This window comes from Dipteris shenzhenensis, chromosome 13, assembly GCF_047967505.1.
Source record: "Dipteris shenzhenensis isolate YYH24624 ecotype China chromosome 13, Dip_SZ_1.0, whole genome shotgun sequence".
In the NCBI taxonomy this organism is placed as follows: domain Eukaryota; kingdom Viridiplantae; phylum Streptophyta; class Polypodiopsida; order Gleicheniales; family Dipteridaceae; genus Dipteris; species Dipteris shenzhenensis.
This window is the reverse complement of record NC_141608.1, coordinates 49,787,761-49,807,630: the sequence shown is the minus strand read 5'-3', so window position 1 is coordinate 49,807,630 and position 19,870 is coordinate 49,787,761. Positions and strand designations below refer to the sequence as shown.

General features: G+C 40.5%; 1 protein-coding gene across 2 annotated transcripts in view; it reads left to right on the top strand.

The window, feature by feature from the left end:
• Positions 1-17,025: 17,025 nt before the first annotated feature.
• The window catches only part of HOS1 (ubiquitin-protein ligase), a 91,564-nt gene continuing 88,719 nt past the window's right edge, over positions 17,026-19,870 (top strand). For both annotated transcript variants that reach the window (XR_015541994.1, XM_087383656.1), the window contains exon 1: positions 17,026-17,220. Coding sequence is in view for 1 of the 2 variants with exons in the window: in XM_087383656.1 (XP_087239782.1) it covers positions 17,176-17,220 (45 nt within the window). In the remaining variant the exon portion in view is untranslated. The remainder of the gene's footprint in view (positions 17,221-19,870) is intronic.

Here is a 19,870-nt window from a genome sequence, read left to right as displayed (position 1 = left end):
TTTTCACCTCTCTTACTCACCCTACTAGCTTCTCCTTCCCCCACAACCCCCTACCCTCTTCTTTGTTTATTAAAAATAAAATTATTAAAAAATAAAAGTATTATCATTGTCCAAATTTATTTAAAAATGAAATTAGTTTATTTAATTATATTAGGGGAAAATTTTAGTTTTATTTACTATTAATTTCAGTTGCAAAGTTGCAAGAAATGATAGATCAAAGTCAAGAAATGGAAACTTTGACATCTGATTTCATTGATCATGGTTGGAGAAGGTTGTGGGACTAAATCGGTTGTATAGTTCTGAGAGTTTTAGAAATGGTGGTGGGATCTTGGACATGGGCATGGATCTTAAAGGTGGCACCATGATAACACATTGTAGAAATAAAAGGTTTGGAATGTGCTTGAAATTAAGAACCAAAGATCAAAATTATTTCTTAAAGTAGCTAAATTTCCTAGATCGAATAAATTTTCTCATATATTTAATGGCTTAAATACTCTCACAATATATGGGAGACATTTCCAAGAGGTGAAAGATGCAAGATTAGGGGGAATGTGCAAGGATTACAAGTACGCAAATGTGGCAAGAGAAAACTTTGCAGGGGCATTAGAAATGTGCAAGCACTAATTCTTAGAGGTGCAAGGTAGAATACATCAAATAGAATTCATCATGAGGTCACCATACATTTATATAGGAGAGGAACAAAAAGATAGAAAGCTCCATGGGTAGACTAAAATGTCATAGAATTAAGGGAAGGCAAAGAGTTGATGAAGAAGACGAACATAAAGAAGCAAAAGAGGATGCATTCCATGAGTCTCTTCTCTCTTAGGTGTGAAGCATGTAGAATTTAGTGAAGGAAGTAAGGAAGGCAAAAATGACTATGGGAGAATACCCAAAGGATTTCTCAAGCTTTGTTACATATCTTTAAATCCTTGTTTCAAGATGACTCAAAATACATCTTAGAATTGAAAGATCGAGCAATGTACTTTATACAATGAGGGAAAAGACAACCATTTTAGGGATGTATTTGAAAGGCAAAGGGGATTGGATCTATTGTGGGATGTCAAAAGCAAACAATTGAGGGAGACCTAAAATTGGCTTTATAGCAAAGCAACATAAGTTTTATAGGTGTTTTAAGGGTGGGTTGAATGATAACCAACCTAGCCCTCAAGATTTTAGAAATCCATACCAAAATATATTTGTTTCACATGCATTGGCTTTTAACACGAGGATATATTCAAATGCATAATTAAGGTATGCAATGCATAAAAAACAAGTATGATCTCTAATGAGGCACTAGAATCTATAATAGATAGGAGGCATGTAGTTCAAAAGACATTATCAATCATATGTTAAAGGCCTTTGTGATTTATGCTCGATGAAATTGTGAGGAAGATGTGCTCCATGCTTCTAAATAGTGATGCTTTCTTTGTAAAGAAGGACAAGCTCTAATAGTCAAGGCTAAAGAAATTTAAATGTCTTTTTTGTTTATGTTTTAAGGCAAAGAATTTGGGTATTTAGAGCCTCCTGTGTATATGTGACCATTTTTGTAATTGGGAGTGGTCTTATGTGACATATTGTGTGGTGTGTGGTTATAGTGTTTGAAGGGTCAAGTGACCCTTGGGAGCCAATAAGGTCATCATAGGTGTTGAACATGACATCATAGGTTATGTCAAAGCCTTTAGACCTCGTGGATATATAATGATGCATACTCTATGTATCTAGATTATTAATTCTATCATTGAGTCTTGAAGTGTGGTGTCTCTCTTGAGCATTGCTACACTCCCTCCATCTTTCTCTCTCATGCACACATGTAGCCATGGATATCTTTCATCATCCATAAGCCTTCACCTAGCATAGGCATGTGCAATTCCTAAGCTACAATTGATAATAGAGCCACGTGATAGCCTTTTTCCCATGCATTTATTCACTTGATGGATTTTATCCAAGTAAATTCTCTTCAATCTTATTTTCCCACATATGATTTGGACTGAATTGATGGTGAATTGAATCTCTACCACCTCGTCGCCCAACTTCAAATCTATCAAGGGAGTTTTCTCGACTCTACCCCTTCCATGAGCCCTATATTTGTTCATTTTATAGGATGTGGATACATTCACATATATCATTTGCAATGCACAACCTCTAAAGTCTACAGCAACAACAAAGTCTCATAGGTTAAAGTCTGCTGATAACTCTTACTCAGGCATCACAATTCGCAACCTTGGATGCCAAGCATTGATGTTGTCAACTCCATGTTCCCTTTCGTTATTGGTTTTACCCATCTAGTAGAATATTCCACCAATGTCCATCTCTTCCTTGTTGGAACTTGGATTCCATGAGTTGAGCAACTATCATAAAAGCTCCATCAACAGTAGCCATAGAAGTTCTATTTGTAGTTTTCTTTTGTTTGGTATAGAATGTGCCTTATGTTGGTCGAGATAACATCACTTTAAATGGAGGGCTTAACATCTCTTTCCTTCTTCTGTGTACTATGCATGCCCTTATAGTAGTAGCAGCCTCGGCTTTGAACGTTGTTAGTCTATTGCACCTACTACAACATTGTTGATGCTTGGAAGAAAGAGCAAGATTACTGTCTCTGCTACTAAAGTGTTGCCATCTCTACCTTATTGCAACTTGCAATGCTAAATTGTTGCCTCTCTACCTTATTGCAACCTGTAGTACTGCCCAAACTTGCTTCAGCTCTTGCAATATAGAGCACATCAAGATTCTCATAAACTTATCTTCTATCATGTAATAGAAGGGTCTTCCTATAAGAGGTTTTCACATGGGAAAAAAATGAAGTCTTTGGGATTTATTAATTTTTGTTATGCTCCCATGACACTTGAAGAGACTCCTACATCAGCATGGGCTTCTACATTGAGTTAGATTTATCACCAATTTTAATTTATCATGCATGCATGATCTCCAAGTCATAGTGCCATGTAATGACACTATAAAAATAATGACATCCTTCAAATTTAGGGGGAGCCTACCGCACATCTTTATGTGTTTAACTTATTTCGAGTGTGCATCAGAGTATTCATGATGTCCCCTAAATTGATTGTCGTAATCATGTGTATTTCTTATGTCTATTAGCCTTGTGTTATAAAAGGCTCCATTGCATCCATGTAATAACCCTATTTGAAAAATTTTGGGGGAGGGTTTCCTTTGGATAGACTAATGTATGTTATTGCTAGGTATGAGACTACTATCAAACCCAGAAGAGAATTTCTAAGATGTGGGTGCCTTGGTCCCCTAGACCTTTGAGTTCTCATGCATCCATGCTGACTTAGAGCCTCTAACCATGCTCATGCGTAGGGCTTGTGCTCCTACTTTGACCTCTGAGTCATGCTCAAACTTTAGCTATTGACTTGGCACGGGGAACATACCTAGTATAGATACATGGTATAGTTTGAGTCCATCTTAGAAGATATTGACACTATAACAAATTGACCCTTTTTCAACAATTTTATCGATGGAATTTACAAGTTTTAAAAAAATTACACTGAGAAAACGTGGATAGTCTTATTGTTATTAGCATCAAAACAAAAACATTGATATTATAGGCCAAAAGGAAAAAATGTCAAAAACATAGAGTGATTTTCAATGCTATTTTGATGTTGGTAGAGCAAATGTTTATCAATGGTTTTTTTAATGCTAGTAAAGACGTGTTTCTATGATTATTTTTTAATTCTAATTATGATGGCACTTTTAATGTAGTAAAATTTCCAAAGAGCATTTCGACAAAAATGTCGATGCTATTTTTTATTTCCAAAATTCTTTTAGGCAAATCAGGGCTTTCCTTGCCCCCAATTCTGACTGCTGTTCCTCCCCATTCCAAGCTACTCCCCCTCCCCTCCTCCCTCTCCCTGTAGCCCCCTCCCTCTCAGCCCCTCTCCCTCTCAGCCCCTCTCCCTCGCAACCCTCTCCCTCGCTGCCCCTCTACCTCTCTCTACCTCGCAGCCCTCTCCCTCGCTACCCCCACCCCTCCCCTCCTCGCCCTCTCCTCCCCTCCTCACCCCTTCAGCTCGCCCCTACCCTCCCTGCTAGCTGCTCCCCTCCCTGCCCCTACCCTCCCCGCCCTCTCCTCCCCTACCTGCCCCCTCATCCCGCCCCCCCTACCTGCCCCTCCTCCCTACCCCTTCTACCCACCCCCCTTCCCTGTCCCATCCCTTTCCTTCCCCCCTACCCTTCTAGCTTGCCTCCCCCGCCCCTTTCCTCCTTCTCCCCTCCCTAATCTGACCTCTCTCGCCTCCCCTTCCCATCCCCTTCATTTGCTTCCTATCTCCCCATTATCGCCTTTTGCCTCTTTCATTCTCCCGCAACGCTTTTTGAATGGACGGCGCCTCAAAAGTGTTCAAATCGGCTGCCTCACCTCAATTGGCAATGGATATTTCGTCAGCCAATCCTATTACACCTCCACCGACTGCGGAAACTATTATATTTTTTGAAGATGAGTTGCAGCAGCTCAAAAAGGATGTAAAGATTGAATGCTCTACCATGTTAATCGCACGCATCTTCAGGTCTCACCCTTCCAGATCCCAAGCCAGAGACTAGATGCTTGCAACTCTTTCTCCAAACCTCACTCCACGACTTTTAGATGTTCATCTTCAAGGACGAGGTTTTTTCCAGGTTGTCTTTGACACTCCAGAGGCTGTGAGCACCTTGCTCGAACCTGAGATTTTACAGCTAGGACACATGAAGATTTTCTTTGACACCTTCAATATTGGTTTCGACCTAGTCAAGTCATACAAGGAAAAATTTTTGCTCTTCATCAGATTTCCCAGGCTTCCCCAAGTTTACCATCGACTTCTTCATGTTATTAGGGAGCATTTTGACATGGTTCCTGAGATCCCCCCTCCCTCGGTTGCCATTGACTGCAGTAGAGGCAACCAAGGCTGATGGGATACCTAGAGTTAGGGTCCTCCGTAAAGATCCTAACCTCATGATGGACCATGTTATGCTTTAGTGCTCGGATGGTTCTTTCTTGCGCCAGAGAGTAGAGATTGCAAGCAGGCAAGACCAATGCAGGATATGCAGGACCATTGGACACTTCGCCAGGGATTGCCCTAGGAATAAGAAAAGGCCCAAGAAGACTTCTGGTACAGTAACCCCTCCACGGCCTCAACAGGGGGGTGGAAGCACCTGCTCCTTGGCCTCGATAGGGTGGTGGTACAACTCCTACACGCCAGAGTGCTCCTCATCGAAAGAGCACTCCTTTGGTACTACCGCCTATTGCCTCACGACCTTCAAGGGCATCTGTCACACCTCGTTGGGTTTTGGTTCGTGTGCAAATTCCACCTTCAGTTCACAAGGATGCATTAGTTGACTCTACTTTAGTTTGAGCTGTCCCTCCAGTCTCACCTCGCACAGTCCGAGACGCTTCAGCTTTGACCTCCTCCCCAGTTGCAGCTTCTCCCTTGGACCCAACGGGTCCCCCTTTATTTAGTTTGATGCTAGACCCTCTCCCCCATTCTGCAAGCATGAGAGATCTCCACGATCATTCAAACATAGGGTCATCTTGAGTAGTCCTCACTTCCTCCCTTGGATAGGGGGAAGGAGGGTTTACACTATTGATCCTCTTCCCTCAGAAGGGACCCTTTGCATCCGATGTCTAACCTAATTCACAGGAACTCATTTTCAGCTCTAACAGATGCTTCAAATTTCCTAGAGGAGGAGTTTTTACCCTCTACTTTTGGAGCTAGTGATTGGGTTTCCTGTTGATAGGGCTTCTTCATCAGGTGGCAAGGTTTTTTCCCCTGTTGATTTTCCACCACTTAGTTCCATTCCTCGCTCCTCAAGCAGGAGGTCTTCCCCTGTTGAGGGGTTTGTTTCCACCACTAGGTTGGATAAGGTGTTCCATTCTACATCCTCCCATTGATGAGGATTGATGGTCCACTAGGTCCTCTTGGCCATGGCCTTGGTTTGTTTGTTCTTGTTGGTGCCGTTCTAAGGATTCCATCATTCAAGTCAGGAGACCGATCATAAATTTTCTTTGGAGTGGGCTTGATTGCACAACAGATGTTTTAGCCAGGGTGGCTTGGGAGACCCTCATCCTCCCTACACAGGAAGGGGCTCTCAATATTATTGATCTAGATTTATAGTGTAGAGCTTTACTTTGCAAGATGGTGGTGCAGGGACTTATGCCAGGAGCTGTGGAAGGAATTTTTTATTAGCAGCATACAGACTTGCATACCTTCTTCAGGAGGAGATTGGATGGGTAGTATTAGATGGATCTTCACCACAACACACCTTAGGTCTCCCTTGTCCCCTCTCATGGTTGCCATCCTGAAAGCATGGGCCAGCTTTAGGAGCACTCTTTGGAGGATCCCCCGTTCCTCTCATGAAGAGATTGATAGGCAACCGGTCATGTGGAATGATAGTATATTGGATGATCTTAGCAGACCACTTGGTGCTTCACACTACATGCAATGGTCCAGATGGGAGAGGGGACTTGCCTCATCTCTAGGGTCATGGAAATCTTTCTGGAGGGTTCCAGAGGAGACTAAATCTCAGTGATAGGACATCTCAGAGGGAGTGTAGGGAGGATCTTGCAAATTGAGGCAACCCTTCTAGTGGATTGGGTAGACACACGTGATATGTCTCTCACTTGCTCCCACTTGGGCAGGTGCTTTTACGAGAGGGGGTATTCCTCTTCAAGTTTTGGCCTTTTGAGATGCACATGGAGATGCCTTGGTTTTTGATGTGCATGATGGTGGCAAATTGTTCAGGTCCACAAAGGACATCTTGCTTGAGTCTGTTTTTCAGCCTATCAAGGTTGTAGGTCTTTTGGAGCATGGATCTGATTCAGAGTGGTTCCTTGACCCAGACCCCTGGCATTTCTCCAATGGATCTTGAAGACTTTGGCTCTATGGGGGAGTTCCCATCAGGTATTTGCAGTGGGACCCTGGAGAGTGGGAGTGGATTGATGCAAGGCATTGAGAGAAGAGCATCCTCTTCTTTCGCTACATGGTCAGTAATGCCAGGAGATTCCAGCTTAGTAGTAGAGGTTGGAGACCTTCCAGAGTTCCTCATTAGGAGGCATTTGATATTAGTGCAGATTTGCAGAGGTGCTTCTGGAAATCCCACAGGAATAGAAAGATCACTCTTTTCTTTTAGCTTTCTATCCATGGTGGGATTGTAGTGAACCTTTAGAGATCCAGATTCAGAGCTGACCCTACTTGCCCTCGTTGCCTCTTTGCTTTAGAGACAATTCAACATTGCTTATGGGATTGCAGACAAGCGAGGATGATTTGGATGGGGGTAACCAGGATTTTCAGTCACTTTGTTGCACTCCCCATTCTTTATGGCATGGGGCTCAATGGCTTGGCTATCTCTTACTAGGCCTCAAGTCTTTTATGAGAGACATGACTCTTCTCGAGCCATTTCAATTTGACGTCATTAGGTTGAGTCCGGTTCATTGGATGTGGTACCACACCTTCCTTTTGCAGCAGTACATGCCTCTATGGATACCTCTTGGGAGATACTGGCGAGCATAGCAGCCTAGCATTTCTGGAGAGCCAGATGCACAGAGGCATTGGAGGGAACTCAGGTTCATCCCTCGCACACATTGGCTAGTATCTGGATAGACACCATACATACTTTGATGGTCGTATTGATGAGCATGTAGGGAGACTCCCGTGCAGCTTCAACTAGGAGGGCTTCTTTCTTCGGGTAATGGAAGGGTTCTCCTTTCTTCTCTGAGACTCTTGCAGGGTTGAGGTGGCACTTTCAACCTCAGCCTTGGTTGTTTTCCACCTCATTTTAAGGGGGTTTATTTATCCTCATGGTTACATGATGTATTCTGCTTTGAGCTTACTCTCGTAGGTTTTTTCTCTTACTTAATAGAAGTCTCTTTCTTGATATGTATATATATGTAATTTTGGATTACATTTTTAGAAGTGGGATGAAGGGGATGGAGGGGGGATGAAGGGGAGATGAGGGGATGGAGGGCTAAAGGGGATGACGGGGATGGAGGGGGGATGAAAGGCTGAAGCGGATGGAGGGGATGGAAATGGGATAAGGGGATGGAGGGCTAAAGGGGATGATGGGGATGGAGGAAGGGAGGGAGGGGATAATGAGGATGAAGGGTTGAATTAGATGAAGGGGATCAAGAGAGGGCATGAAGGGGGTGGAGGGGATGGAGAGGATGGAGGGTTGAAGGGGATAGAGGGGATGGAGGGCTAAAGGGGATAGGGATGATGGTGATGAAGGGTTGAATTGGTAAAAGGGGATGAAAGGGATGAGGAAAGGGGATGGAGGGCTGAAGGGGATGAAGGGGATGGAAGGGGGATGGAGGGCTAAAGGGGATGGAAGGCTGAAGGGGATGAAGGGCATGGAGGGGGTGGAGGGGATGGAGAGATGAAGGGGATGGAGGGGGGATGAAGGGGATGGAGGAGATGGAGGGAATTCAAGAATGGAGGGATAGGGCATAATGAGGATGAAGGGATGAATGGTAGATGCGGATGAAGGGGATGGAGGGAAGATGAGAGAGGTCGACTAGGTGGATAAGGAAGGAGCGAAAACATTTTATTATAAACACTAACCTACAAATAATAAACACAAAAACAACCACCGTGAGAGAGTTGAGATGAATGCTTACTTGGTTTAGGGTATGTGCTTGGTCGAGGTGGATGGTTTGGATGCCTACAAAACAACAAAATACATCATTTTGCAAGAGAATCACGATAAAAGTAAGGAAAGGAGCAAATCATATAATAACAAGATGCAACCTAACCAACTACAAGCAAGAGGTACATTCTTTCAAACAAATCATGCATGATGTGCTCATTCCTATCGCTTTTCTACTTCCATGTATGCGAAAAAAAGTGAGGGAAATAAAAAATGGGAGATAAGGAGAGGAGGAAAGGGAGAAAAAGGGACGAGGAAAGGGGAGAGAAAGAGAGAGAGAGAGAGGAGGAAAGGGAGGAGGGAGAAGAATTTGAAGTTTTTTTGAAGATTGAGGACCCTCCCTCCTTGTCTTGGGGATGCCTAGTGTGTGTAGGAGGAAGTGAAAGATTTGGGTGGAAGTTTGACACAAGAAGGGTGAGAGATTCGTAGTTTGACCGAAGGAAATGAAAGCAAAGGGTTGTCGCGGAATGTTTTTTGTACCCACAACATCAATATTTGTATAGGTGTTTCCATCACTATTTTTGTTGATATCCAGTTGGATGGGATAATAGCGATGGAAATATCATTAAAAATAATGACATTGTCAGTATTTCACCAATTTGTACATGGATTTTGGGGAAATAAATTTATCTATCAATATTATGTGATAATAGAGTTACAAAACTAATGACATGTATTGGGTTTTGGAATTCTGGCACATGGGAAGTGTGAACCGATCATCATTTGAATAGCACATGTGGGTCTAGTAACATTACTGCTACTTATGGAATTGGGCAATGGTGATCAAAATGGGACCAAAATCGGTAGGCCTACAATTCATGATTGGACAAGGATTTATTATGGTTTTGTTTCATTTGGGGTAGGGCAAGGCCTTTTTTAGGATGCATATGCTTCTTTTTATTGCCCAAATCAATTATGGATTTTCACTAGGGTGAGGCTATTTGTAGTGCTTTGTGCCTTGTAATGGGACAAGGCTTGGTGTCTCTTTAGGTCATTATGGGGCCAAGCACCACGCTAAATATTGTCTTGTAAATAGACCTGGAGATGCCCCTTTTGGCATGCAACTTGACATGTAGGGGTCTACCAATGAGGGTATTGCATGGGGAAGTGGGGCATTGGTGGTCACAATAGGACCAAATGTGCTAGGCCTAGAAATTGTGTCTTGGGTTGCTTCAAACGCTACTGCCAAAAGCGAAGACAATTCCAAACTCAAGAAAGTATGTGAAGAAAATACTTGCATCATTAGAAATGGATTACAAGATAATTAGTGCATGTACCAATTATTGCATCCTTTATAGAAGAGCATACAAACATTCTACAACTTGTCCACCGTTGTGATGCATCTTGATACATGCAAGACACATAAGGAGATAAGATTCTTGGAAAGGTAGACACATGCCCATCTTAGCATGCATCTCACATCTATTTTGGTGTGGATCTTTGGCTTGACTTATGGATTAGCATTCTTGCAACCACTCCATAGATGCAACATTAAGGGGGCCCATCTGACATCAAGGCTTGGAGACATGTAGAAAAGAAGTGGCCAGAGTTTGGCCTTGAGCCTTGGCATCTCTATTACATATTGTCTATGGATGGTGTTAATCCATTTGGGCATCAGTCCACTTCATGATCTACATGGCCAGTGGTAGTCACGATCTATGATAATCCTTAGTGGTTGAAGGGGCATCTAATGTTGGAACAAATTGTGCTAAGCAAGCATAAGGTCAAGAACATGGATGTGTATTCAACCCCTTTGATAGATTAGTTGCAAAATTTTATGGAACATCATGGAGGTTTATGGTACGTCAAAGCCTATAGGCCAAATCATTTTCAAGTAAAATGCATTCTGATGTGGAGAACACATGATTATCTTGTCTTGCACAATTTCTCTCTCAATTCACCAAAAATCAAAATGCAATTGATTCTATTCTTCTTTCACTTCTAAGACTAGTTTCTTGTGTCTAATCACTCTAATATGTCTCCAAGTGTCTAGACACCACGCATCTCTAAATTGTGGAGATAGTTTGTATAGTTAGTACTCCAAAAATATTTCTTAGATAATGTATGAGAAACACATGATAGTTTGTGGAGATAGTTTCTGTAGTTTGTACTCCAAAAATATTTAACAGATAGTGTATGAGAAACACATGATGTTTCTTCCTATGGACAATCCATATCGAGTGGACCCATCTTTTGCCATGAAGAACTAAATCATATTCCACCAATCATGAGATCCAGAGATTGGGAGCAACTTTGCATGATCTGAATGTCCAAACACCTCCACCTAGCATGCAAAATCTTTCCACATTGTAGACTCTTTCTTATTGGAGGCATCATGACATCACATATCTATTGGCCCCAATGAAAACATTCAAAAATGTCACAAAACTATATGGAAGCATATGATGGGGGATAGAGACAACCAAAAATCATGAGAGGACTTGAGGGACATGGGAATGAAAAGGGCCTTCTTGCCAAAACAAAGAGGCTACAAGGTGATTTTACCGAGGGCACCATGGGTGTTGGTAAAGGCACAACACAGTTATGTGAAGTAAACTATGGGTGTTGGCAAAGGGAGAACACAGTTATGTGAAGAGTGTTATCATGGTAGGTATAAAAACCCTAATTGGGTAAATGCATAACTTGAAGGGTGCCATTACTTCAAATGGAAAACCAGTGGTCTCAAGTCAAATCATTGGCACAAAATGATACAAGTAACATTATTTCAACTTGAATTCAAAAAAATATTGGAGTCTTATTTCAAATGTACTAACACATTATTGTTACTTTAGTATGTACTTCCACTTGCTTTGCAAGGATGTAGCACTAAAGATGCATCAAGTTCCATCAACAAGCTTAGTATAGTTGTAAGTTATGTCATAGCGTCTATTGTGCATGTCTAATTTCCCTTCTCATTGCAAAAGTAAGTTGTAATGCCTCTTCGATGTCATTGGATAGGTGGATATCCAAAAAAGAGATCAAGAAATCATCCATTCAAAAAACGAGAACTCTTGTCATCAAAGCCGTATGCTTGATTGAAAAGTATTTTCCAACAAGTATTATGGACATCCAATTGCATCTACTCGTGCACTTGGCAAATGAAGTGGCATATGCAAGAATTCTACATAGTTGGTGGATGTTTTTTTTGAAATAGTTTATGAAGGTGTTGAAAGGATATGTACAAATAAATCTAGACATGCCAAGACTTTGGGATGATAGTGATAATCCACAGGTTATAGGAGACATCAAAAAAGGGAAGGGAAAGAAAAAGAAAATCAGTATCTCCTTGTAACTCACAAGTAAAGCACGACTCTCTTCCCTTGATGTCTTCATCTCTACATTCCACCTCCAATCATGTACATGCTCCTCTTCCCTCTCACAGTGAACACCTTTTGTCTTCACTACTGTGGAGAAATGGATCAAATAATACAAAGAAGAAAGAGCTAAAGAGAGGAAGATAGAAAAGCATGGCAGCTATGATAGGATCCCAATTCTTTAAGATTAACTCCATTGTATAGAAATAAGTACATGATCTTGTGTAAGTAGTACTTTTAAGCACTTTGTTGGATTTTGATCTATATATACCAAGAACCCTATGATGTGTCTTTATGAGTATGACAATTAATTTGCATTATCCACAATTTTCTTGTACCAATTGTACCTATATTTTTATATCAGTCTTCTAAGACAAGGTCTAATATAAGTGCATTACATTTTCTAGAGTAGAGGTGCTTATACTATTTTTTCAAAAATGGCATTGGCACGTCTACAATTCTTTACATTGCCCATGACGACTTGTAGAACCATTTTGGATCCCACCTTATAATTGTTCCCATCAATAAACCTGCTTTGTATTCACCAGATTTGATCTCACCACTTGTATCATAGGACTTATAGATATTCTTCTCCTTTGGGTGAGAAAACCATCGCATGATGAGAGGGCTATGAGCGACCTTCATCCATCCATCTAAAACAAGTTTACAACCCATTAAACTCAAATCATCAAGGATGGATTCATTCAACCATTGTTGCATATTCTGATATGACCATCTAACATTATCGTGTGCATGGCATCACAAAGTTTTTAGTCTCCCTATTGATATGCAAGGATCTATGCCATGAGAAGGATTGCAAACAATACTCAAAGTTGACCCAAAGCAACATGCTTCATTTACAATATCAGCTAGGGCTTTTTGAAGTTTGGTCTCCCTTAAGGCTCTTATGCTTGTTGATTGCTTATTTTGAATAGAATAAGAAATCCAAGTCGAAGGAGTTGCATGATCAAGATTCTTGGTGCTTTCCACCAATACTTTCGCTTATGATATAGACTCTACGATTGTTGCTTTGACAAGGGACCTAACACACCAGGTCAATGCTTAATAGATGCTAGATGATTGCCTATTTTGAATATAAGAAGAAATCCAAGTAGAAGGAGTTGCATGATCAAGATTCTTGGTGCTTTCCACCAATACTTTTGCTTGTGATACAGACTCTACGATCATTGCTTTTGACAAGGGACCTAACACATCAGGTCAATGCTTAATAGATGCTAGATGATTTGTGAGTATATTTAATAATTTAATAATTTACTGTTTACCATCACCACATGGACCACGTACACTTGCATCTTATCTCCAATGGATGTAATCTGGTTGTGTCCATCCAACAAATGCCACTTAAGACTAAGTGGCTTAATTAGATTCTCTCATGTACTTTGAGCTATTAAGGATGGTTTAGAGGTTGATGTAGCCATAGTTGCTATAACTACCACAACATAATAATTCCTCCTTGCATACACAACTTAAGTTCAATGGTACTTCTATGAAATAGAGAATCTCTCAAAACTCTACTTTACATTCATCAAAGCTTTTTTGCAACCAAGCTTAAACTCAATTGTCAAAGCACATAAGAGCCTATATTTTGTACACTGATTCCTATAAATCTAGTCATAAAAAGATCAATTTAAAACCTAAATTCTTTCAAGTAATTTTCCAAGCCCCAATAACAAAGAAGTAAAAGACCTTACAGGCCCAAGAAACCCAGATGTATAAAAGACCCCCTAAACTATGATCTCTTTCAAACAATTTCCCTAGCCCTTATACTAACCAAAGTAATAAAGAGCTCACAATCCCAAGAAAAAGAGATGTTCTATTCACTCTCAATCTACCCTCAATATTTTATTATATAATAATAGAGGTGACCAAGCCCCAACGGATAAGTGGCATAAGAGATCACAACAGCAAAAACAAGGACAACCTTGTAGCTCTACACAATACACACTCTCTATACTCTATCCTCTTTCTTAGAATTGATGAGCCTCAATGCATAAGTAGCATAAGAGATCACAATGATAGATAGAGGGCATGCTATTGTATCGGCATTGCTATCAACTAATTTTTTATATATAAGGCAGATTGAACTTACTACTAGTATAAGGCAAAACATGGGTGATATAAATATACTACTAGTAGAAGGATTATAATGTTTGTATATTATATTTACCATTGGTAAGCCCATGTTTATTGTACACAACTCATTCGATCAACCATTATTAGGTCATCATAAATATTAACATGAATACGGATTTTGGAAATGTGATTGCCATGTGTGATGATGTGATCATGTCAACACGTGATCACAAGATGCAAAACGTTGCATATGCCACTTCCTCACCAAGAGAATGTGTAACTGGTTCCATGTGTTCCATCCATATTCGTTGTAATACTCATCCACGTGGCCATCGTGGTGGCTATAGCATCCATACCTACATTGGTTGGCATGGTTTTATTGGGCCACTATGATTGTATTCCATCCACAATGATGGTTGGTGTCACTGGTACTATTCATGGGTTTGTAAAGTGCCCGATGCTCTGCATCAAGAACCTACATGCTAGTTATAATAGACTCACTATACATAGCTTCTGATTCCCACGTGGCACACCTATCGCACAGTAAATGTCAAAGTATTAGTGTAGTTAAGGGGATGACAACAAGATGGGAGTTGGTAAAGATGTTGTCATGATAGTTGGGGCCATCATGATCATGTTGTGAAAAAATCTTATTGAGTGCATGGGCTATCCATGTCATTATGAGCCACTATATATTTTGTAATCCATCCACCATATAGGAAAAACTTTTGGGGTGTGCTGCAACATGCCAAATATTTTATGCTTTACATTGAAGTTTTAATGTTTTCTAATGATTTTTTTTTATAGAGTGCAATTGTTCCTACCCAAGCAACCTTTTTTTAAGTAAGATTTGGAGATTAGTTGCTTTAACAAAAGTTTATTTTTATTGAAGATTCGTCAAATATAGACTAGATTTTTATAAGCTAGTATTATACACACATTCTTCATAACCCTATGAGGGTTTCAAAGGTCTTTGTTGAGTATTCCTATAAGCTTCTCCTTGTTTTACAATCAAGATTTTGGAATACAATTTTTTTACAAATTTGGCACAATTTTTTACATGAGCATAAATCCTACACTAGGTTTTGATTCTATCATGGGCATATATCTTCATCATTGTTGATCAAAATTTAGTTTTGTCCTCGTAGACAAATTCCCCATACTAAAAGCAATAGTTCTAAATCCTTAAAATTCTAAAGTGTACATTTCAACGTCAAAGTATATAAACATGACAAAAACTCATGATGATATCATTTTCTTGCATGACAAAAGCAAATTGGATGACAATAATTATGAAAATTATAGTTCAAACTTACAAGCATCTTCTAATAAAAACATTGTGATACATTGTTACCAAGCAAGAGAAATACTTGAAGCTCTAGCATCTATATCAACACAATTAACAATAGATGAAGCTAAAGAAGTCAGTGAAAATCAAGCACATTGGGATGAAATAGCTTTGGCAATTAATGTAATCAATTATAATGTCAAGGACACCATGATCGCAATTATCAAGGAAAAGACATTAGTTATGAATTCATGGAACACATTAGAGAACAAATTCAATATAAGGATTATGTTAAGAATCATAACTCTTTAAAATGAACTCAACAATGCCAAGAAGTCATCATCTAATATAGGGGGAGGCTATCTTGTCTGACTAAAAAACATACCAATTGGCATCAATTGGATATGAAAAAAAAAAGGGAAAAAATTTCATGGTCACTATAGATGCTTCATTGACATTTGATATCATGCTCAACATTCTTATGCAATCTTTTCAGAAATTTGAGACAAAATTCAAAGCAATGCTAGAAGACACAATGCTGAAGAAAACTATTCTATTAGAGGAAAAGGTTTCAAAGGAATAAGAGGTAGAACTCAAAACAATGCTAGAAGACATAATACTAGAGGAAACTATTCACATAGCCTTAGTAAACGGTCCAATAATCACTAGGTGTCATTCCAATTAAAGGGAGACATGGAGTCCTAAAGGGTAGAGGTAACTCCAAAAGAGGAGATTGCCAGTCCAATGCTCTAAGGAGAACTATAGGTAACTACACTAATTGTGGCATTCTAGGCCATAGGAAATTGGAAGTAAGAATAAACAAAGGGATATTGTTAATGGATAGTATAATATAAATAGAAATCAACAATAGCGTCATCATCAAAATTAGAGATAGGCCAGGGCTAGCCATACCCCTCTCATTTCTCTATCTCAACAATAGCACTCAAGTCTCAGCTTCTACTATTGCATCTAGGTGCGTGTGGAGAGAGAGGATCTAGTTGAGAACTCCTACAGATATTGGCCATCACTAGCTGGATTTTGTGCTCATCTTGGGGGTGTGTTTTTCCCACTTGTGGGTGGAGGAATATATTATAGAGTTCTCTCTCCTATCACATACATGCGCATGCTATGATGCATAGCTTGGTTTAAGGTGAGAACCATACCTTAAAGTATAAGTTCTTAAGCCTAGCATGAACAAATGGGAGGAGTGTTTTATTTGCATTGCCTCCTTGTAGAGGAGCTTTATTTGAGTCACTTCATGAGAATTCTCACTTGCTCCTTGCTCTTCAAGGTATAGCTGGTGTGTGTTTTTGGGTGGTAAAAGCTAACCTGAATTTTCAGCTTGCACTAAGTAGTGTATTTATTTCCCTTCACACTTGTTTCTTCCATCATCTTTTTGTCGCCCCTAATCCCACAGAAGTAATTGAAGTAACCTTAAGGCCCCTTTCAGGAAAATCAATGCATATACACTACACAATGTTAGAAGCAAGCCTACCTCTAAGTTAGCACCTTACTCCAATGTAACCCAAGCCTTTGGAATGATCAAATGGAAGGTAGCCTCCACAAAGTCTCGACAAGACACCTATAGACCCTAGAGCTTGCTTGAGCGTCAAAAATGCTAAAATGACGATAAAAAAAACTTCATAGATGACAAAAACCCTCTAATACCCCTCACGTACAAAAGGCTCTTTAAAGTCGTCTCTCTATCAATTTGAAATAAACCAGAGGTAGCATCCTTTTCTTAAAACACATTACCACCTTGTTCACTCCTTTTCGGGAGGATTCCAACTCCAACTCGAGAGCAGTAATTCGTTTTTTGGCTTAAGCTGTTCGCATTTGGATATCGCGATGATCTCAGAGCTCCCATCGTCTCAGCATTCTTCACCTCGCCAGGTTCTCTTCCCCACTTCAGCCTTTTTGAGGAAAAAAGTTTGAAACTCCGTTGTATTTTAGTGAGTGTTGGTGCCTACCGCTGTTTCCTGTTCCGTGTCGGTGATGGATGTCCCGTCTAGTAGTAAGCGCGTTTCCAATCAAACGTTAATTTGTTTCCACGTTATGATGGCGATAGTTCATTTTTTTGGATACACGTAGGTCATCTATAAGGGCAACCCTTTTACTTTTTTAATACTGTCTACCGTGCGCACTGACTGATTCAGGGTTCTCATAACGTGCCCCACATTACTTGTTAGGATTTGATTGATAGCCCGTATACCCTTGCAATCATGTACGAAGAAATGTTGAACTTTGAGTAGCAACTGGGTACTTACTCTGTAAACCTGCCATTGAACACTGATATATGCACAGGTGTGTTTTCTATCGTTACGAACCAGTTTGTACATGGGGTTGCCGAATGTCTGATGCTTGATTTTCAAAAATAGAGAGGGTGTGATTGGGAGTCTCTCTCTCTTTGTAGGGCTCAAAATGGCCCACCAATTATGACGTGCCACTTAGGCACAGCTTCGGCAGCTTGTGGGAACCCCATTTCATATCCCCAAAAGTGCTGGGGGAGACTCTTACTAGCTTCATATGTATTAGCTCTTTCGTAGTTGCATTTCGCATATGGGACGGACCACCAGAGCTCCTGTGCAGGCTTCTTCATGCACCATTTCGTTAGGCCTTCCCCCTTCGACGCATCCCATAATATTATGCCAAGCCGCCCTACTGCATTTTTATGTCAGAATTGCTGTTGCAGGTTGCTACTGCGTGATAGCACTGTCAGTGCTAGTCAACTTCATCACAGGATGCCATCTCCTGTGGGACCTAATCATGAGCCTGTACATTGTAGTTGCACAGTCGCCAGATCTGCTGTCCTGGCTGCCAGCCCCGCGACACTCTCTGGTTCTGAGCAGCTCTGTCCACACAATCCATGGATTCACCTGCCTTCTCTACCAAAAGGAGAGAGCTTTTTTAGCTCTGATATGACTTGTAGGACCCAAAAAGGCCACCAACCATCATGGGCCATGCAGGCACTACTTTGGCAGTGTGCAGGGTCCCCATACCTGCCGTTTAACCACTTGTGGAGTCTAGGGGATATTGGGGAGACTCCTTATCAGCATCATATATTTTAGGTTTTCTGTAGCTGCATTTTGTTTATGGGACTACTAGAGCTCCTGTCCCCATGTGTTTTAGCATACCCCATGCTCGTTGATACACCATGTTATTATTATTGACAGTTGGTCCTGCTTTTCACAACAGCTATGTTTCCCAAGCCCTAATTGGCAATTTCTATAATAGAATGCATTAACTGCTTATTTAGGAAATGAAAGAGACAAGTTTCAGAACAGTTATGGCAAAACTTACAGTGTCTTTTAGAGGTTGCTTTCTTCTCATTAAAATATTTACACTCAATATATGCATTTGTGGTTTCTGTATAGACATAGTCATGCACACGTCTAGATAGTGAGTTATGGTTTTTGGTGTGGACTGCTGGTATAAAAACGTGTTACCTTGACCAGGTTCTAACCCAGCAAAGCGTTCACGTGTTTTAACGCTCAATTTGTACCGTGGCTCAATGTTCTTTTTTAATTTCTTTTTCAAAAGTTCCTAAGGTGTCAACAGTATGATTTTCTGTGCTTCGGACCATGGGGTATTGGTTGGTTGTACTTGTGGCTGACTGCTTTTTTATCCCAGTTTATCTATACGCTGGTGTCTATTATCTTTGGTTTATTAGTTGCCTAGGCAGCACGCTGGATGGAAAAATGGGTTCTCATATTCTCATACAAGCTAGTCTAGTTTTATTCACCCTAGAAGCTAGCCTATGGCATATATGCAGGATAATACAAGGTTATGGGCATACAAGCTATGGGTTGTTAAGCCTTGTATATAAAGTTTGAATTTATGGCTCATTCAACTTGGAGTAGCTTGGCATTTGAAAGCTGTATAGGCTGCTCACTCCCTTTATACATACATGAATTTTGTCTAGGAAGGGCATATTGATCCACAGAATTAACAATTTTATCGATTGCCAGCCGCCCAACTTGTGTTCTGGTGACGAGTGAAGCGGAGGAAGGGGCCTTTCAGATCTTTTCCTCTGGACTCCCCCCCTCCAAAGCAGCAAAATATCATAACGACCAAGAGTCGCCGCCGTCCTTTCCAAGGACTGGCCAAATCGAAATAGCAAAATTCTTAAGCCATCTCCATCAGTTTGGGAACCACACGCTTCTCTGAATCATCGTAACACACTTCCACATCCACTTGACAAAAAGTTGGCTGCTGGATGGCGGTGGTTCTGTTGTTTTTTCTGGTACTTATGCTTTGCTTGATCAAAGACCTGTGATCGCACTCGTGCCTTAGCTGTACTCCATCCAAGCCTTCTTTCTAATTGGGATATATTACCTAGCTTGTTCTTCACTTAGACAGCTTGTCGTCAACCAATCTTATGCTAGTGTTCTTTGAATTAATTTTGTTTGATATTTGAAAATGGTGGGTATGACTGAATTACTTTACATCAATTCTACATAAGATGCGTGGTTGTGGTTCTCTTCCTGAACTGCTTGTATAAAGTGTACATTCTCCAGGTCCTAATGACAGCTAAGTGGTGTAC